General features: G+C 34.2%; 1 protein-coding gene across 2 annotated transcripts; it reads right to left on the reverse strand.

Moving 5' to 3' along the window:
* Positions 1-225: 225 nt before the first annotated feature.
* Positions 226-11,422, reverse strand: LOC118193284 (uncharacterized). Of its 2 annotated transcripts, none has more exons than XM_035364337.2 (2): positions 11,244-11,422; positions 226-2,300 (listed from the first exon to the last, which is right to left on the reverse strand). In XM_035364337.2, exons 1-2 carry the CDS (start codon positions 11,350-11,352, stop codon positions 346-348), a joined length of 2,064 nt encoding a protein of 687 aa, XP_035220228.2. In that variant the 5' UTR covers positions 11,353-11,422; the 3' UTR covers positions 226-345. The 2 variants fall into 2 exon arrangements, with proteins under 2 accessions (XP_035220228.2, XP_035220226.2); XM_035364335.2 differs by having other exon boundaries at positions 226-2,315.
* Between the last annotated feature and the right edge of the window lie 7,373 nt (positions 11,423-18,795).

An 18,795-nucleotide genomic window follows, 5' to 3' on the forward strand; every position in this document is an offset into this window, starting at 1 on the left:
CTTTAACCTTCCTGTATACAAGTCATTTTAAAACATTCATCTATTCGGTTACGTTTCTTAATGACATCTGTCAATTTGGCGTTCCACGTCTAACCCTCGGGCTATCCGTAAAGCCTTTCGCTTAATTCAGCACTGGGTGCAGTATGAAAGTGAACTTATACTGGTAATAATCAGTCAAATCAGAAAAGATTGACAATTGTAAGTAACGGGAAGAACACCGGTTTATCACATTGTGCAACAAAATTTAATACAGTTAAGAAAACGTTTTCATGGTTTGATAGCCAATTTTGCGTACATTGCTTTATACCTCAATTTACTATTCATTACAATTAATTAAAATTAAAATCAGCTTTCATTGTCAGAATACCGACGCCTTTCAACTGATGAAAAATAATTTACCACTTTGAGAGGCGGAGAACTGGGGGGATACCAGATCCTTCCTTGAATTTGCCTTGCTTGATTCTTTAGTGTCATTTGGCGGTGTATATGTCTCAATAGCTTCCAACACGCAATCGTCAATAAGACGTTGCAATACAGAACAGGGACATAAAGGAAAAGTTTATATAAGATCTTGCGTTGGATGTTGTGCTCCCTTTTAATTAGAATCAGAATTTCACTTAAGTTGAAGCTTGGTGTTTCAGAAATTATGGTTTTCGGAACATGAGTTGAGACTTTTAAATCAAAAATACCGTTTCGTGGATTCGTTAAATTTAATAGGAAAATCCTTGCCTCTATATCGTTGTCTTTCAAATGAGGGAAGTTAGTAGCTATATATTTCGTTTCTGGCCGCTTTCTAGATATATTAAAGTTGAAATTTACCGTTCTGTTTCGGTTATTAGTGTTCTTATTTTGACTCTTGAAAAAAAGCAAACTTTTCTCAACATCCATTTTCTTTTTCAAATAAAGCTTAATGAAGTAATTCAAATCATCATTTCCATTTAATATGTCACTTAAATCAAGAGAATTATTTTTTGTAGTTTTTCGTTTTTGTATATTTTCAGTGTGATTAGTTGTTTTAGCAAATCTAAAAGCATTCTCCTTCTCAGCTTTAAAAATGTAAGAGCCCTTAGTATTATCTGCAATAGAGGACATTAAATCATCTTTATATTCTTTCACCGCAGCTGCAGAAGATATTTCGAAAAAATTATCGTTTTCAGCTTCAAAAATGGAAGAGTCTTTAGTATCCTCAGTCACAAATGGAAAAATATCAAAGGTATACTTTTCTTTTGGTGTTAAAACGCGTTTTCTTATAAAATATTCATCTTCAGTGTTCAAAGAATAGTCGGAATTTTGAATCACAGTTGGGAATGTATGAGGCCCATGTTTCGTCTTTAAAGTAACAGCAGGTTTTCTGATAAAAGTTTCATCTTTTATGTAGGAAAGAACAGAAGTATCCTCATTTCTTGTAAAAGTGGAAATTAAATTAGATCCATATTCTTTCGTTTTTGGCATGCCAGGTTTTGAAATCAAATCTTCGTTAGTTAATTCAGAAACAAAATCGTTCATATCCTCAGTAACAACTGGATCTGTGTACTGTTGATAGTCATTATCAGTAGATGCGTTATTCTCAATACTAACAATGAAAGAATTCTTGTTTTTCTTCGTGATATTTCGAATTGACTTCAGTCCATCTTTCTTTGTTGTAAGTGCATCAGCATCTAATGCGAAATTTACAGAGGCAGCAAAAAAATTTTTATCTACATTTTCTGTGGAAATAAGAACTAAAGACGCATGATTTTTCTCAATAATTGCAAAAGGTAAAGACACAGAATATCTGTCTTTTAATCTAGGAATAAAATTATTTTTATTATTGACTGTAACATTTGGAATTCTATGATTGATATGTTGTTTCTCTGAAAGTGAGGAGGGAGTTGAGGTGAATGATTTATTTTCTGAATTAGTAATACTTTTTTCCTTTTTCTCAGAATCGTTCCCAAAATTAAAATAATCAGATTCTCTTTCGCAGTCTTCTGTATTACAGGAAGTAATTAAGGTGCTACTCGCCGGGTTCTTTTCATTAATTTTAGTTTCAATAGATTTGGTAGTTTTGCGTCGGAGAAGCGATTTGAGGTGTCGATCAACATGCAACAGCTTTTGAAATTTCCTTTTATTAGAGCTTCTTGGTAGATTCCGTGGAGTAAAGTCTGAAACATATAGGTATTCAGAATAATTAGGCTGAGGTACTTTATTCCTCGTTAAATTTTTGTTCTTCCTCTTGGTTTCCACAGTAAACAATATTTTAGAAATTTCTTTCTTTGGGATTTCGATCTCATCGGAATTTTCATTCTTTTTATTCAGCTCTGAAATTTTTAAATCTATAAATGAAGTAAATCTTTATTTAAAAGATATAGAGTTATCAGTTTAGTTTTACATTTTAAAAATACTAGAAACATAGTAACAAAGAAATAAGAAAACAATATCAAATTAATCTGCAGAGCGCATGCAAACATTCGTGATTGCATATTATCCATCAGTCAAAATGTTGGCCAGAAAATCAGTGATAAGATTTTGACACCATTAAAATGTCTGCCAGAAATCTTATGTATTGCCTAAGGCGGCAGTTGTATTTCATTTCTAACATGATACAATCCCCAGTTATAACAAGGTAGAGTAGAACATAATGACAAATGATTTCAATATGAAAATTTGTACATGGGTAAAATTTAATCATAATAGTTAACTAGGCTCAGTTTTAACCGAAATGCACCAAATCTCGGCTTCAGCTCTTCATCTTTTCTGAAAGAAACCATATTTTTTACAAAAATCATGCGAATCTTCATTCAAAAGAGCACTCTTACTTCTCCCTGTGGATCTGAATAATTTAATAAAAATTGCTCCGCATATTATACAATTTTCTAAGACATGTTAATCCCGAAATACAGAAATTTATTGGAATAAAAAGTTATTTTTCAAAATTGTTTAATGATATTTTGCAAACAATAACTTTCATCCTGAAAGGGGGGGACACGAATAAAAGATCACTTGAAGATTGAGAATTAGGCAGAGTGTCGGGTCAAGTCATAAATGAAAGTTATAAATGAAGAGAAGTCTAAATTTTAATTAATAAGCATACTTAGTAAACTCATTAATTTTATGCTTAATTTTAAATCTAACCAAAAGGGCTAAATTTTAATTAATAAGCATGCTTAATAAACTCATTAATTTTAATTATAACCAAAAGGTAGGGCTAAATTTAATCCTTAATAGCTATAAAAAGTACCGAATAATTCACCTTAAATATTCAGATAAACGTTGCCTTGTGGTTAAATGTTAACACTGTTTCAGTTTCTTTCCTTTCTCTTTTATATATTTTAATATCAAATTTTCATTAAAAATGATTTATCCGAGTTCCCATATAAAATTTTAAACAATTTAACTCCATCTATACATGGAGCTAAAATTGTTTATTGCTTTATTTTCTCTTATATATCCTTACGAAAGTTTCGAGTCCATATTTGTGAAAAAAATGTTCGCAGCTATCAAAACTGTTAGACCTTTCCCAGCACTCTAACACATACATTTTTCTAAAGAGTTTCATTGCAGGAAACAAAACGTGTTTTGCTCGCTGCAACTTTTTCTCATTTTCGCAATTAAAGGAGGTAAAAGGGCCCTTGGATGGCATATTTCCTGCTGAATTCAAAGCTAAAATTTAAAATGATGTAAGAAAACCAAAGTACCTGAATTCTTATCGTTAAAGTTAGTTATGTACATAAATTGAGGTTATTTTCGCGTTAAAAAATAGCTCTTTCTTTATTCAACTATACAAAAACTAAAATTACCCATACTCTCTCAGACCGAAGCCCATGCAGATATTCGAAACATCCACATTATTGGATTGTCTTTTTTCAATTTGCCTAATATGTAGTCACTTCAGGAGAAGTTAGGAATTTTCCTCCCTCCGTTTAAAATTTTTTCTTTCGTTAATCATACTTTATTTTCAAAAAGAAGGTATCCATATCGACTATGCAAATGTCACCAAGCAAAGCGATTTGACATCAATTATGGACAAACAGGGGGTTCCAGCGCACTCATAATATTCTCCCTTTGATGTATTTTTTTCTTGAATTTTGAAAAAACGATTAAAATTCGTCACCAGAGCAACAAGAAGTCGGGTATTTTCAAATTTATATATTCCTACCATCAAAAAAATGTGTATATCAACAAACGCCTCTCATCAGGAACGATTGGCACAAGTATGGCGGGACCTCTGGAAATTTTCATATGATGGTAGCCAACTTTCACGGCAACTGGATAATGCGCAACTGTCCCCCCCCTTCCCAAAATTACGCAGTCACAAAAAATAATGCAATCAGATGCTGCTATAACGAACCCTAGATATCAAGGAAGAAACCTTTGGGTCCCTCAAAGTTATTATAACAAATGAACTTGAAAGCACTATAAAGACCCCCCAAACATGTGACATTTAGATACAACGCTTCTACAGCTTCCTCCGAAGGGATGGACAAATTACATCCATGCATTTTCCAAGATTCCAACCCGGGCCCTTCGGTGCGGCAGTCAGAATCATTAATTATTTTCTTGTCTGGAAGGCGCCTCTGCAAAATAAAATTTTCTGTTTCTAAATATAATAATTTTTTGTTGTTAAATATTTAATAGGCCTGCTATCTTCAGTCTGTCATTGAAGGAAAAAGATACATAGTTTTCCCCGGCAGCAATGTATTTTATCTTCCAAAAAATTTGTGAAAATGGCAGCTGTAGGTAATAGTATGTTGGGGAAAAAAAACTATCTGGAGATGTAATGTCAGCAATTCCAAATAATAATAATAATAATAAAAAAATCACTGTCTGGCAAATGTTTTTTATGGGATCAAATACAGCTTTTCTCTTCGAAATCAGATTTATTCATTGTTGGAGAAAAGAATGCATTTCAACCTGATGGCACGATCAGCAGTTAAACATAGAAAAACTAGCAGTCTTTTATTCTTTATAATTACTTGCTCCGCCATTAAGCACTACACGGAAAAGGCGGAAATTTCCTGTGGAGGTCTTTCTAAGGGAAACTGGCTCGTTACGTATGGGGAAAGCCGCAAAAACTCCCATGCAGCCAGCCCATTCTCCGGGACTCGAACGACGAACCAAACTGCCACTAGCAGTGACACAAATGGTTTCTTCATTCACAACTAGTGGGTGAAGAGCTAGGAGTCATCGACTGGAATCATTATATGAAGGAAATCTGCTCCAAATTCCTGACAAAAAGTTCAGAGTGACAGACTTTCAGCGAATGAAATAGGAAGATACGATAAAAATCTTGAAGACTGGTGAGTCCCTTTTCATAAAACGGAAGACTAATGCAAGAAGAATACTGCAAAAATCACAAGAATACAACATCTTTTAGAGTCCTACCTAGCAGAGTACATATTCAGGCATCATGTGAGCAGTTTCAATATGTTGGGCTCATTATTAAGCAGCAGTTGTTAAACTATGACCACAAGAAAGCGTCTCTTAAAAATGAATTTTGTATTGCTTTCTTCAAATGAATAGCTTACAAAATTGCATTAAGTAATATTTATACAAATTGATATTAAATTCTTTATGTACGTATAAACTAAACTCAGTGGCACAAACAGCCCTAATGGGCCAAGGCCTGCAGTGCCCCGAAATCTGCTTTCTTGACCGTGGATCCCGGAGTGCGTAAGCATATGCCCTGAACAAGGGGTCAGCTTGTCACAGGACTCCCAGCGTTTAGTCCCCAAGCGAACTTAGTACTCATTTTATCGACCCAAGGGATGAAAGGCTGAGTCGACCTTGCCCAGTCCGGGGTTCGGACCCCGGACTTGTAGTGCTGCTGCGCGATGCGCTAGCCATTTCGCCACCGGACGTCTATATACGTATAAATTAAATACTAAATTATGTAGTGTAGACATCAAATGAGACATCAATTTGGTAAACTTTTTTTTTCAATCTCTACAAGGTGGAAACGAAACAGTTACCACTTCTGACCAAGGAAGTACTCCGCATTTTCTCTTCATAGCGTTCAAACTCTAGAGGTAATAAATTTATATTTAGACTTAAATATTCCCTTCGTGTTCTAATTCATCAGAAGGAAATAAAATAAAAGGGATCTTAGAATATTTCACTCAGTCTTTACGTGTTACAAATTTCAATTTCTGGATGTATGTTTTAGATGTAATTGTTAATTTTTCAAGCAATTTTAACTCCGGGAGCAATACAAAAAATATTACTGTGCCTTGTATTTTCTGTATATGATGTTAAAAAAAGATCTATTTTCGATTAAATTATGTTAAAGTTTTATTTCTGTAATGTTAGGATATAAAATTAACGTTATTTTACATCCTTTTAATGCATTCAGAAGCTGCATGAAAATTCTCAAGTAAAGATTAAAATGTGTTTAAACTCTTTGATTAAACACCTATAAACTTATTATTAGAGATAAAATCTCTAAATAAGATTAGTTCCGGTACTTCCTTTTATAAAACTGAACCACAATTTCAAGGAAAAAAAAATAGAATTCCTAACGTGTTAGTTTAACAATAAGCAGACTTTGCAATACTCTATTTCCCTAGAAATACGAACTCATGAGAACATGAGACGTTCAAGTAAAGTCCCATCACTCACATGCGGAAACCTTTCCCTTTAAGAAGGGTAATAAATAAATTTGGGGAAATTAGTTTAGGAAAGCGAATCGTATCTAGTGTATTGTTATCAACCGTTACAGTTAGTTATCCTCGCAGGAAGGAAAATTTGTGTTCTTAAATGTGCGTTAAGTGACAGCGAGTACAGTATGAGATATTAAATATTGATTAAATAACAATTAATAAAATTAATTAAATAGCTATTAATTAATTTGATAATAATTAATTATTTAATCTTAAAATTATTAATGCGTTTAATAGTAATTTTATTTATCTATTTACTCTTGTTCCTCTTCGATGACGGCCTTCCATAGGGCTCCGGCACTTCTAATTTTAGAAATTAAGCCCTGTGCTTATCGTTATGAAATGTTTAGTCATTATCAAAACACAAGTAATATATTATAAGAAAATTAGAAAATAAAGAAAAATAACTGAACGTCATTCAAAGACTTGAAAAATTGCTTCGAATACTCAGTTTGGAAATTGGGTACAATAGCAGTGTTACAACTAGCTTTTTACTTGAAGCTAAAATGGAGAAATGAATATCACCAGTTCGTCATTAAATGCGCCAAGATGGCAAACTGCATCATTAAGTGCACTAAGATGGCAAACTCAAAGGGATTTTTTTTTCACTTGTTTGTTTCAGGCAACATTTTTATCTTTAAAAAATGTAAAATATCTCTCAATTAATATTTGCTTAAAGTTCTTGTCTTTTATAATCTGTGAAAATTTCACCTTTATATAAGCTATATTTTTAGATGTTGAAATTTTAAAATCATAAACATCAAATAATGTAAAAAATCGAGCAATTTTCCAAAATTCACCAAAAATTCAGAAAGTAATTTTCAGTTTTCACGTTTCACTGAAAAGATTTTTTTCCACATTGTTCGTTAAACGAAGATAAATGGGGAAAATTGGTTAAACATCATATAAAAAACTAGTTGGTGGATACCGCTTTGCTCTAGTATAAGGTTGTAGTCACTTATGCATGTTGGTCATTGCTCGAAAAGCTAAAAATTTTATAAGAGTGCTCCCGAGCCTCTGCAAACTGAAGATCAGTTTTTAGCTTGAAATTGATCATTGCCATCCTTAAGCCAATCTAGCGTTTTTCATAAAAGTGCGGGCACCCTATGCAAGTCCAATTTTCGTTTCAATTGCTGATTATTTAAATAATTATTACTTTAAATTAAATAAGCTTATTTTTAATGCGATAAATATGATTTAGATTTCAGTATTTTTAGTACCCGTAATCTCGATACCAAGAAATGTTTTCTGTCTGGATACTTGAAAGTAAACTGGATGAATAATAAAAAAAAAAAAAAAAAAAAAAAAAGAGAGCAGAAATTCAAAAGTCGAATTATTTTTATGCCTTCAAAATACTAATATTAATAATAACACTAGCTCCAAAACTGAATTTCTGATAACTAAATAAGAAAAGCCGCTCAAGAAGTGGTGCAAATCAGAATCTCAGAATGCAAAAATTCTGAAAAATAATACTGAACTTTTCGAAGAGAGACAAGAGTTCATTGTGATAGAAATAGCAAATTATGATATGATGAAGCACGGTTTGAAAATCTAAATAACTATATAGTCGTGGGACGATGCTAAAACATTTGGGAAACATTGAAATGGAAAAAAGAATTAGATGTAGAGGAGAGGAGATACATTGTAATTACTAACAGTAATTTTATTTTTATATTTGAAATCGACACATACATTGACAGCCGAAAGATCAGATGGACTTTTTAAATTACTAGATAGAATGAATGAATAATTGAATATTTTATAGGATGTTAAAGATTTAGTGTAAAACATTTTATTAATGTACGATCTATCTTTATTCCAGGTTCAAAAAGAAAGATTACTTAAAATATAAAGAAAAAAATTTTACATCTTTTTCACTCTTTATCTATATAGCAGTTTGTCATTTCAATGAAAATAAGGTTAAATTTATTGAAACACCCTAACCTCTTCCGAGAAGCATAGGAAGGAATTGAAAAATTGTTGGGGCTGAAGAACACGTCAGCACTCCTATGGCAATCCTATGACTTTCAGAAAGGTGCGGAGGTACAATTTCATTTATCGGATCGTAAAAATCGCGAAACTAATGTTGACGCCAATGAAGCCTAAAAGAATTATGATAACCCTAACTATCTAAGAACGTTTTAGTTTAAATGGAATGTTAATTTTAAATATTACATATTTTTATTATACGTAGCGTATTAGGAAACTAAGTACCGTTTCATTCTAGTGCCGTCGCAGCGCTGTGGTAGGCGTCCTGCTCATGCGCACTAGTCTTTCTCGTTCACTGACTTTCAATTGTCGCCATTTTGGTTGCTCTATGTTGTGTTTTCAGTTTGCTGTGCACATTCAAAATGTTTAAGACAATTAGTTCTCCCGCTGACTGTGAGATTCGTGCCGTGATTAAATTTTTGAACGCGAGGAATGTTAAACCGGCCGAAATTTATCGTCAAATGACAGAAGTTTACGGTGAATACGCGATAAGTGATGGAATGGTAAGAAAGTGGGTAAGAATGTTTAATGCAGGTCGAACAAATGTCCACGCCGAGGCTCGGAGTGGTCGGCCTTCTGTTGTCACCGATGATTTGGTAAGGAAAGTTGATGAAGCAATTCATGAGAACAGACGCTTCACAATGACAACTCTTTCAGAGCATTTCCACAAATTTCACGTACTGTTTTGTTCGAAATTGTGTCTGACCGCTTGAATTATCGCAAACTGTGTTCCCGATGGGTTCCAAAAATGCTCACTGATGTTCACAAAACAAAGCGACTTGGTAGTGCCCTGACGTTTCTCACGCGGTACAGTGATGAGGGAGAAAACTTTTTAAACCAAATTGTGACAGATGATGAAACTTGGGTGTGTCATTTCACACCAGAATCGAAACAACAATCGATGGAGTGGAGACACACTCATTCTCCGAAAAAACAAAAGTTCAAAGTGACAATGTCATCACAAAAAATCATGTGCACTGTCTTCTGGGATAGGAAAGGCGTTTTGCTTACTGAATTTCTTCCCAGAGGTTAAACCATTAATGCGGCACGATATTGTGAGACTTTAATAAAACTAAGGCGTGCCATTCAAAACAAACGAAAAGGAATGCTCAGTAAAGGAATTGCGTTGCTCCATGACAATGCTCGGCCCCATACTGCTGGTGTCACTCAATCGTTAATTCGACAGTTTCATTGGGAGCAGTTCGATCACCCGCCGTACAACCCGGATTTGACGCCGTCCGACTATCACTTGTTCCTGCACATGAAGCGCAAGCTTGGTGGCAAGCGCTTTGGATCTGACGATCACACGAAAAATGCTGTGGAGTCGTGGTGATCGAAACTGGCGGGAAGTTCTTTGACGATGGTATACAAAAACTGGTCACCCGCTATGACAAGTGTTTGATCATTGGCGAAAACTATGTTGAAAAATAGTTTAAGACATGTATTTTCATGTAAAAATAAAATTGGATTCGAAAAAATTGCTTTACTTTTTTTTTTTTTTTTTTTTTTTTTCAAACCGGTACTTAGTTTCCGAATACGCCTCGTAATTATTAAAAAAATAATAATAAAACGGCACAAGCGCTTTATTGTTTATGTTATGACATCCACTTTCGGGGGTCCACGAAATTATTTTTGTGGTTGACTGTGGAATGTTCTAAGCCGGCATTTTGCAATTCATCCGGCTTATATGCTTTCTCAGCAATGAGCAAAAATAAGGCTTCCTTCATAATATTCAATAAAGTTTTTGTCGATCAATTTGGAACAACAATTAAAAAGCATTCATTTGATTCTATGCAAAACACGCTGAAAACCAATTGTGGTGAAAGAATATGCCCAAGTTGTTCTTTCTTCAAGTGAAAAGGCGTTCGTCTTCTTCGATAATGTTGTCACATCCACTGATTTTCAATGTAGTCCGAGTAATTAAAACTTTCGCTTGCACTTCGCACATGTAATTATTCCAGTCTACAATTGTATTATAGTTCATCTTCAGCTGTAGTTCACAAAATTTAATTTTAACAATTTTAACCAGCTTACCTGACATAATCATAAGCTATGGAAGGAGTAATTTTTCATTTAAGAGAAAGCTAAGAGATGAATTAAAAGCGTTTATGGAATGTGTAGATGTACATGGAATATGTAATTAAACATTTTAACTCTTAAGTCTGAAATTAGTAATTAAACGCAGAAATTTAACTCTGAAATTGATAATTAAACGTGCTTGGAATTTTACAGACGAATCCTAAATATTTTAGTTCTACGTGAAATTCCTTTTTTTACTAGAAAATGTTCATAATTTATGTAATTAGAATAACATAAATCAAAAACTTCAATAAAGCAAATTGCATAAATCAAAGGCTTCACTAAAGAAAATTGCATCATTTACATTAGCATGCAAATGACAGTCTGATGAAATAGTATTCAACTATAGGAAATTATGCATGTCCAATTAATATTAAATTGGAATTTCAAGTTTATTAATTCTCCATGCTTAAAATCTTAATATGAGAAAGCTAATTTTAGAAATAAATAGCCATCTACTTCTAAAAATGACTTTGGATTGCACACAATAAAAACTATAACACTATTTATAGCTAATAATTAAAATCATTATAATACCTGTTTGTTTTTTATCCTCATATTCATCTGCATAGCTGGAAAGGGATGGACTTTTGCAGAAAACAAAATATTGATAAAAAAGCAAAATTAGTAGCAGGAAGCTTCTCATTTTACACTGATGAGGAAAACACTCAATAATTTTGAATTTTTGATCAAATTTAGCAGCAATAATAATTAAATCTTCACACGATAGAATCAGCTGTTTAATTATTGGCTTGAGGAAACGAGATTATGCTTATTATACTGCATGCGAAGTCAATAGACGAGGCTTCAGGAACTTAATCTGAATCGAATTTGAAGCTAACATTTTTGTACTTCGCACGTTAATTGGCAACCGTATGTTTTTATGGTTCTTTATATGCCACATTTCTGTTTGATTTCTTTCTTAATATGTAATACGTTTTTAATAGTATACTTCCTGCTATATTTCTTAAACGAGTTCTTAGATATAAGAAAAATATAAGTATAACATGAATGGAGAATGCAGTTAAATTTTTGCAGTTAATGAAAATCTTTCAGAATATTTAATATTCCATTATTATTTTTAGAACAATCATTTTCCTCTATATTTTTATTATTATTTGATTTTTAAGTATTTTTTCTATTTTAAGCAAAATGCATTATAACTTATTTAATTTAATGTAAATCCATTCTATTTTGTAATAATTGTGGAAACGTCTTGACATATCCCTTAATAAATATATGAATGTGAATAAATGTATATTCATCGGCAGAACACGTTGCTGTTGTGGCTCGTCTCGCTTGTCTGACTTAATAAGAACAAGCCCACGATTTTTTGTGGCAAAGGGTGCAAGATTGCGTCTCTCATTAGAATGAGCCTTGTGCACCATATAGGTGACAATACGACTTTACATAGTTCCGCCTCAGTTTTGAAGGACAGTACTCTGGGGAACTGATCCGAAAGTCTTCCACCCTTCTTTCTCAATCGTTCAACCACTCAAGAAGGCTTTAAGGTTGTCGCATATTTTGAGTGCCTCCTTGCCTCACATACACTACATATTTAACGTATGAATGTTTATTCACACGTTCTTCGGAATTCGAAACCGGATCCTTCGGTAGAATGAATTTCGTGCATTGTAGCTCTTTCTCTCGCAGTTAGATTTGGTTTCAAAGGTTTATTATTGAATTTCACATTATGAGCGATAAGATGCCTAATCATTTCTTTCTGTGAATCTGAAACGTTAATGAACTTGAAAGCTTTCTCGATAGGAGCCTAAATCTTTGGAATCGAGGGTTTACAAGTTTGTGAGAAGTTAAAATTATATTTTAGAATTCTCTCTTGTTCTTCTGATAAACTAACATTAGAAATATTAACTATTGGCTTAATGTTTACGATGGGAAGATTTTTTGAACTACTTGAACATCTTCCATTGGAGAACTGGATTTTCTACAGGCATTTCGCATTCAAAAAAATCTTCCTGTGCTAGTTAACGATCCTAATTCCAATTCATCTTTGCCTTCGGCCTTTAAAGAAATTATGTTTTAGTTCTGGTTTCATCAACAGATGGCGCCACTAGCTTATTTTCTGTCCAGGCTTTCTTATCTTATCTGATCATTATATTTTATCTCGTTCATTTGCGCTTTTGCAGTTGAGGATGGTGGTTGGATAAAACCATTTAAACTAGTCGTGTGAAAATTTAAAAATATATCCCTGATTTTTGTCAGCCGACCTTAGTCTTGGGTGAAAACAGCGCCACATGGCCGGAGCGACTTTTTATTCCAGAAAAGTTTGATGTCTCCTCATCTGAATAAAAGGTGACTTTTTTCCTTTCGCCCTTATTGAGAGTGAAAGATATCGACCAATCTTCGGATGAAACCGCTCATATTAAATAGAGTTAAAATAATTGTATTTATTCCTTTAAAGAGTGATTTTTATACTTATTTTGTATAAGATGAAATTAATGTATTGTAAACTGTGAAAGTTGGCATTTTCTAATTATGTTCCATTTTAAGCACGAATAGATGATGCGGATGCGATCGAATTCCTAATCTTTTCTTCCGATAATGGACCGAATAGTTGACACTTTTAAATTCGACTATCCGCTCTTGATTTTTAGGTCTATTCAAAATTTCTATTTTTGTTTGAAGAGGTTTCCTTTTTAATGACGGTTCTTTCTTTTCATTCGGCATTGTTATGAGTAAATATTTTTTCAGTTTAATTTTGTGGACAATAAAAATCGCAAAAAATAACTTACGTTCACTATGTTGTTAAAAAATATTCCCTCACTAAAGTAAGAAAAGCAATTCTTCTACTTTTCTTCATCAAAATTGAGAACAAAAAAAGACAAATATAAGGGAAACAAAAGGGGAAAAGCTCGACGGAGGAAAAGAGAAAAGTGCTTTTCTTTGACTGTGTGTGACTGAGCTATCGCGCAGCTAATGTGCACTAGACCACGGGTTCTCAACCGGTGGTACGCAAGAGAAAAATAGGTGGTACGCAAAGAAAAAGTATTTTTAACTATTAAATTGAAAAATCTCGAGAAGGAAAAGAAAAATTGACAGCAATTTCCTGTGATCGAACTTGAACTGAAGATTTCAAAAATAATACACTTGTTAACTTCTGTCTGAATCGAAAAATAACTATAAAGACATTTCAAATGAAGCTAATACATTTTTATGGCCTTTTTGCACAACCTATCTGTGTGGACAAGGATTTTATTTTATGTTATATTTAAAAATTAAATACAGAACAAAATTAAAAGTTGATCCTAATTTACAGTTAAAACTAAGTGAAGTAAGGCCAGACACAAAGAAATTTGTCCCTCTTAAACAGGCCTAATGTCGCACTAAATTTTAGAATTAAAGTATTATAACTTAAATTTTGATAATGAAAATGGCAACCCATTTTTAATCTAAAATATTTTTATGTATGCAGATTTAATACAAATAGTCAATAGGTTGTGCAAATGGCAAAATATATTTATTTTTAATATTTCTATTGAGAAATTGAAAAATAATCATTGTAAAATGTAGTGCTGGTACTTAAGTTTTTTAGTTTTTATTTAGATGGTGGCGTTAGTGGAAAGGTTGAGAACCGCTGGACTAGAGTATCGGTCAACCTAAGCTGAAAACACTGAGTCTAGTAGAAAGTGCTTGTGTCTGCCGTAGGTTACAGTTCTACCATTCCCGAGAAGTCTTATTGTAAAAATTACAATGTGAAATTCAAATATTGTTGAGCGAACGGTAAGAAAAAAAGAATACGTGAAACGATATCCAGCTCTTTATTTTAAAATGTCTTAATATCACGCCAGTCGTTCGATCCCCACCAATAGGAAGGTATCCCCATTTTTGGCAGTTTTGACGAAACTGAAAACTCCAGCAAGCCAGACCTCACACCAGTCTCGCTGAGAAAAGAAATTAAGAGCTCATTCAGTTACTGACAGAGAACAGAAGAAAGCAAATGTTATGCTGAATGATTTAAAAACACTAAACAAACTTCTCAGTAATTTCATTTGTTTTCTTTTTTAACAGTGAATCCAAGTGACACAAATTAAACATACTGTAATTCATATCGATATATTAATCGTATATATAGATTCAACTGCAGCTTCATCGCATAAAAAATTGTTTATTAAATGCGCTGGTTATAGCAAGAAGTCGCCAAATGCGCAGAGAATAGAAGAATGGAACAACCGTGAGCAGTTTGGTGTGTATGAATAACTTGAAAGACAGGATGTGAAAATGTCGTCCTATGTATGTGTTCTTACGTTATATTGTCATCAGGTATAATGTGCGTAACAATGAGTAAGAATACGCGATACTAGTCGAAATTCTACAATAACAGTCTGTCTTCGGCGTTGCTTTATTCTTGCAAACAGTGCTTGTCATGCCGCTATAGGTTTGCGCTAATTTGCGCATTGATAATTTCTGTGTAGGCTTTGGTTAATTTACAGCTTAATTTTAATTAGAAATTCTGTCTTTTGAAGTTACGCCATAGATGCTGGCTGGTTTGTAAGCACAAGGAGTGCATTCTATTCAACTGTTTGAGTTATTAATAGAAAGACCTTTTACACCCTCCTTACATTCTCTGTTTTCTTACTGGACATAAGTCGCTTGACTCCATTTCAGAGTCTTGACTTAGAGTATGCTTCTCAAAAGAGCGAGACTGTATAAAGTAAGTCTTTTTTTTCATAAATAAACCCTAACTGATGCTTAACAGCAAAATTGTCGTGGAGTCTACTATAGCTTGCTGTGGCGGGTGACGTTCGTACCCGAGGACAAATAACCGGAACCGATCGCTTGCGGGAGGAGACCTGGTATTTGATCTAAGGAGCGGACGCCGGCACCTGACCCAGAGGCTGAATCTGGATATTCATTTTTGGATGAATATCCTGAACCGGCTTGAATCGACCGTGCGCGGAAGGGAAAGGCAGAAGACCCGATGATTGACCGAAGGGCAGGGGTGAGGGAATGAAGATAGGGAGACCTGTTCTCGTCTCCTTCAGTTCAGCATCGGCCTCCTCATGGCGCCCGCTGGTAACTATGTTGGCTGAGGCTTCGGCCTTGGCTAGCATAGACTAACGATGCTGGAAAACCCATCCCTTGGGATCGTTTGGTAGGAATTTCCGGAACCGACCATTTTTGGGAGGAGACCCGGGGTTCTTCCAGACCACTGGCTGGACTTATGTCCGGACAGCTTCGGTTGCTTGGGTATATAATCACTCTTCACAGTGACTAGAACCATCGTTTATACGGTGGTAGGTGCAGGCTTGGCAGGGATCGTACTGACACTGTCGTGTCTGTGACCTTGGATGTTCTCATGTAGATATTAAGGGATATTAAGGGCTGTCCGGGGGCTGGCCCCGGTCAGGGCTCGGCGATGGATGACGGCAACATGTAAAGTCCCCGTGAGCTGATTGGAAAGTGTGGCACCCGTCTGGACAGTCTCCGAAGACAGGATTTTTATAACTATGTAAGGCATCACAAGATGCAGCCAGGTAATGGACTTCCGACCCTTGGTGCAATATAGCTTGCTGTTTCTAGTTACAAGACAGCTCACCCTTTTCAGGAAGGAATGTTTTTCCAAAATTAAAATAAAAGAAACACAATCTGCCATTTGAATCGTAGCGTTCATTGGACTTCTGTCATGACCAGGACTTTATTAAGACCTTTACAGACTGTAAGCACTTAAAAATTTTGGTGCTTCCACATATGTTTACGGCTGTGTTTTTCACTCTCCCTCTCGATTTTGGTTTAGCTGCACCATGCATTCCATGGTAAAATGAGAAACTTTTTGTGATCCCTTTTCTGAATACCTGAGGACCTTTTCGGGGTGGCCCCTTTCTTTGATGCCCTAAGGACATGCTTAATGGAAAATCCACTCCTACTCATGAGGGTGACTGTAGCAGCTTCTATTGTTCTAGAGCGCTGAGTACTTAGATTAGAGATCTCCCGTTTTAGAATTGAGATTTTCCAGAGCTTTGCTGTTTTCTTTATCTTTGCCCATCTCAACATTTCACACAGTATGGTTTGTTTTGGGGTTTAATTTTTCAAATACAGCAGGCGCCGCTTCATTCCATTACGTTTGTTCAAAACCATTTTGATAATATTAACTGATGAAAAATATATGCTTCAAAATATCAATAGAATTTAATTGTTTTAGTTCAGATATAACTAATATTCTTCGCTCACCTTTCATCTCATTATTAGTAGGGAATCTGAATTTTACCACTTTGTCAGAAAGTTTATCGTATGATATTTTTGAATTTGATAGCAAATATCTTCACTGACGTACCGCCTCTGGTTTACGAAGAAAGTAAGACTGAACATTTTGATAATCTTTTCCATTGAAAATGCAGTAGCTAAAAACTGATGAAGCTATTAAAATTAATTTTCAGAAATCAAAGCTTGCAAAAAACAGTTTTAACTTTTATTATTGACAAAAAATTTATTTAAAAAACATAAAAAAATAAGCTTTTTTAAATATATGTTTGTCTGTTAGCTGTAAACTGTTTTAGTCTTACGATTTTTTCTTTTCCAAATCACTGAAACTTATTAAATATTATTTACATATTTGTGCTGACATATTGTACAATGATCATTTTAATAAAGGAGGGTCCAGTCAGATTTCCACCCTGGGCCTCCATAGCTATAAACCTGCCACTGAATATGTTCAGTCATTGATGCTATATCTCCAATTTTGTCCCATGTTTTGAAGCAAAAGCTGTTTATCAGGTATTTTGGCTCAAAAAAGCAAGATCATCTAGTGATCAAGGTTATCTCTTCGTTATTAGCTTCGTCTAATGATCAAAGCAAGGTCGTGTCTTCATTATTTGCTAATTCTGATTAATCCAGTCGATCTTCCTAATACTTGTAAAACAGGTTCCTCTGTACATGGTAATCTCAAATCAAAACCAAGCTGTTTGGAGACTTAATCTCTTACTTGGCGACAGGTGTCTGCCATTTGGCAATTTCTACTCTCTCTTTTGACCTTCTTTGTCGATATTACTTCAGTTTACAAAATTCAATCTGCGTTATTTTGATAAAACGTAGCCCAGACAGAAAAGTGGCTAGTAAGTCTGACAGCCTTACTGAAGGGCCCAGGTTCGAATCCCGGAGATGGCATGAACGTAAATTGTCTCTCTTCATAAAGAGCAATTGTTGCCTACCTATTAGGTGCCTCCAAAATAAAGTGACCATATCTACCGGCCTTAGTAGTGGCGAACGCTTATGATGGCGAGTGCCCGTCTTTAGCATAAAAGTATTTTAGCAGTATTATCCGAATTGGTGATCCCTCTGAGCTATTTATTTTACATGTTTCCGCATACAAGTGGATGGGACTTTGTCAGTTCGACAAAGGTATCCGAATGGTAGCATTAAGCGGTTTCTATCGTAGTACAACAAAAATTTATTATACCAAGAAAGGTACGCAAATCTCAGATTGTAGTGCGAAAAACGCTTGAACATTTTTAGGTTGAGGGTATGAACTTGCAAATATGGTATCCTAGGATTTAGAAAATGTTATTACATGAATAGAATTTTTAATAATACTGCCTCAATTATTTTATCAGCAATGATGGTTAGCTTTCCAAGTTCTCACAAGTTAAGCTATCTTTCATTGGATTTGTCAATTTTTTCATCCAGTGGGTCCTCAATACTTTGTCGAATTTGTCTTCACTATCACTGAAGAATCTTACTTTACTCAATAACTATCTAAATTCAAATATTCTAGTTTTAGATCACTTATCAGTCTTTCTAATATATTTCACTCTTCTCACTTTTATTGAATGTTTTTAATAATCTTTTTGTGCTACAGAATATGGACTACATTTTTCATATTTCATAGTGTCCCAAATAATTTGGACATAAATATGTTCTAATTGGGCATACAGATAATTAAATTTAGTCTATTTATACAAAATGTAGGTAATCTTAAATTGAGCCATCAATGATATAAGCCATGCTTCTGGTTTGCCCGCTCTGAAAGGATATAAGATCGAATCTTCTTTCGTAGCTTCAAATCATTTAGAACTCTACTATATTTCTTCTTGTTTTCACTGAAAAAAGATGAATTTTAACAAACATCTTTTCA

Source organism: Stegodyphus dumicola, chromosome 7 (genome assembly GCF_044657685.1).
Source record: "Stegodyphus dumicola isolate Sdum_Otavi_A_Nest chromosome 7, ASM4465768v1".
Lineage (NCBI taxonomy): Eukaryota > Metazoa > Arthropoda > Arachnida > Araneae > Eresidae > Stegodyphus > Stegodyphus dumicola.

Bases quoted from the DNA above. Each gene is read 5' to 3' on its own strand.
- LOC118193284 (XM_035364335.2), bottom strand. From the start codon at position 11,352: ATGAGAAGCTTCCTGCTACTAATTTTGCTTTTTTATCAATATTTTGTT. The intron at 2,316-11,243 runs GTATTATAATGA...CTTCATTTATAG, and splicing joins TGAGGATAAAAAACAAACAG to ATTTAAAAATTTCAGAGCTG.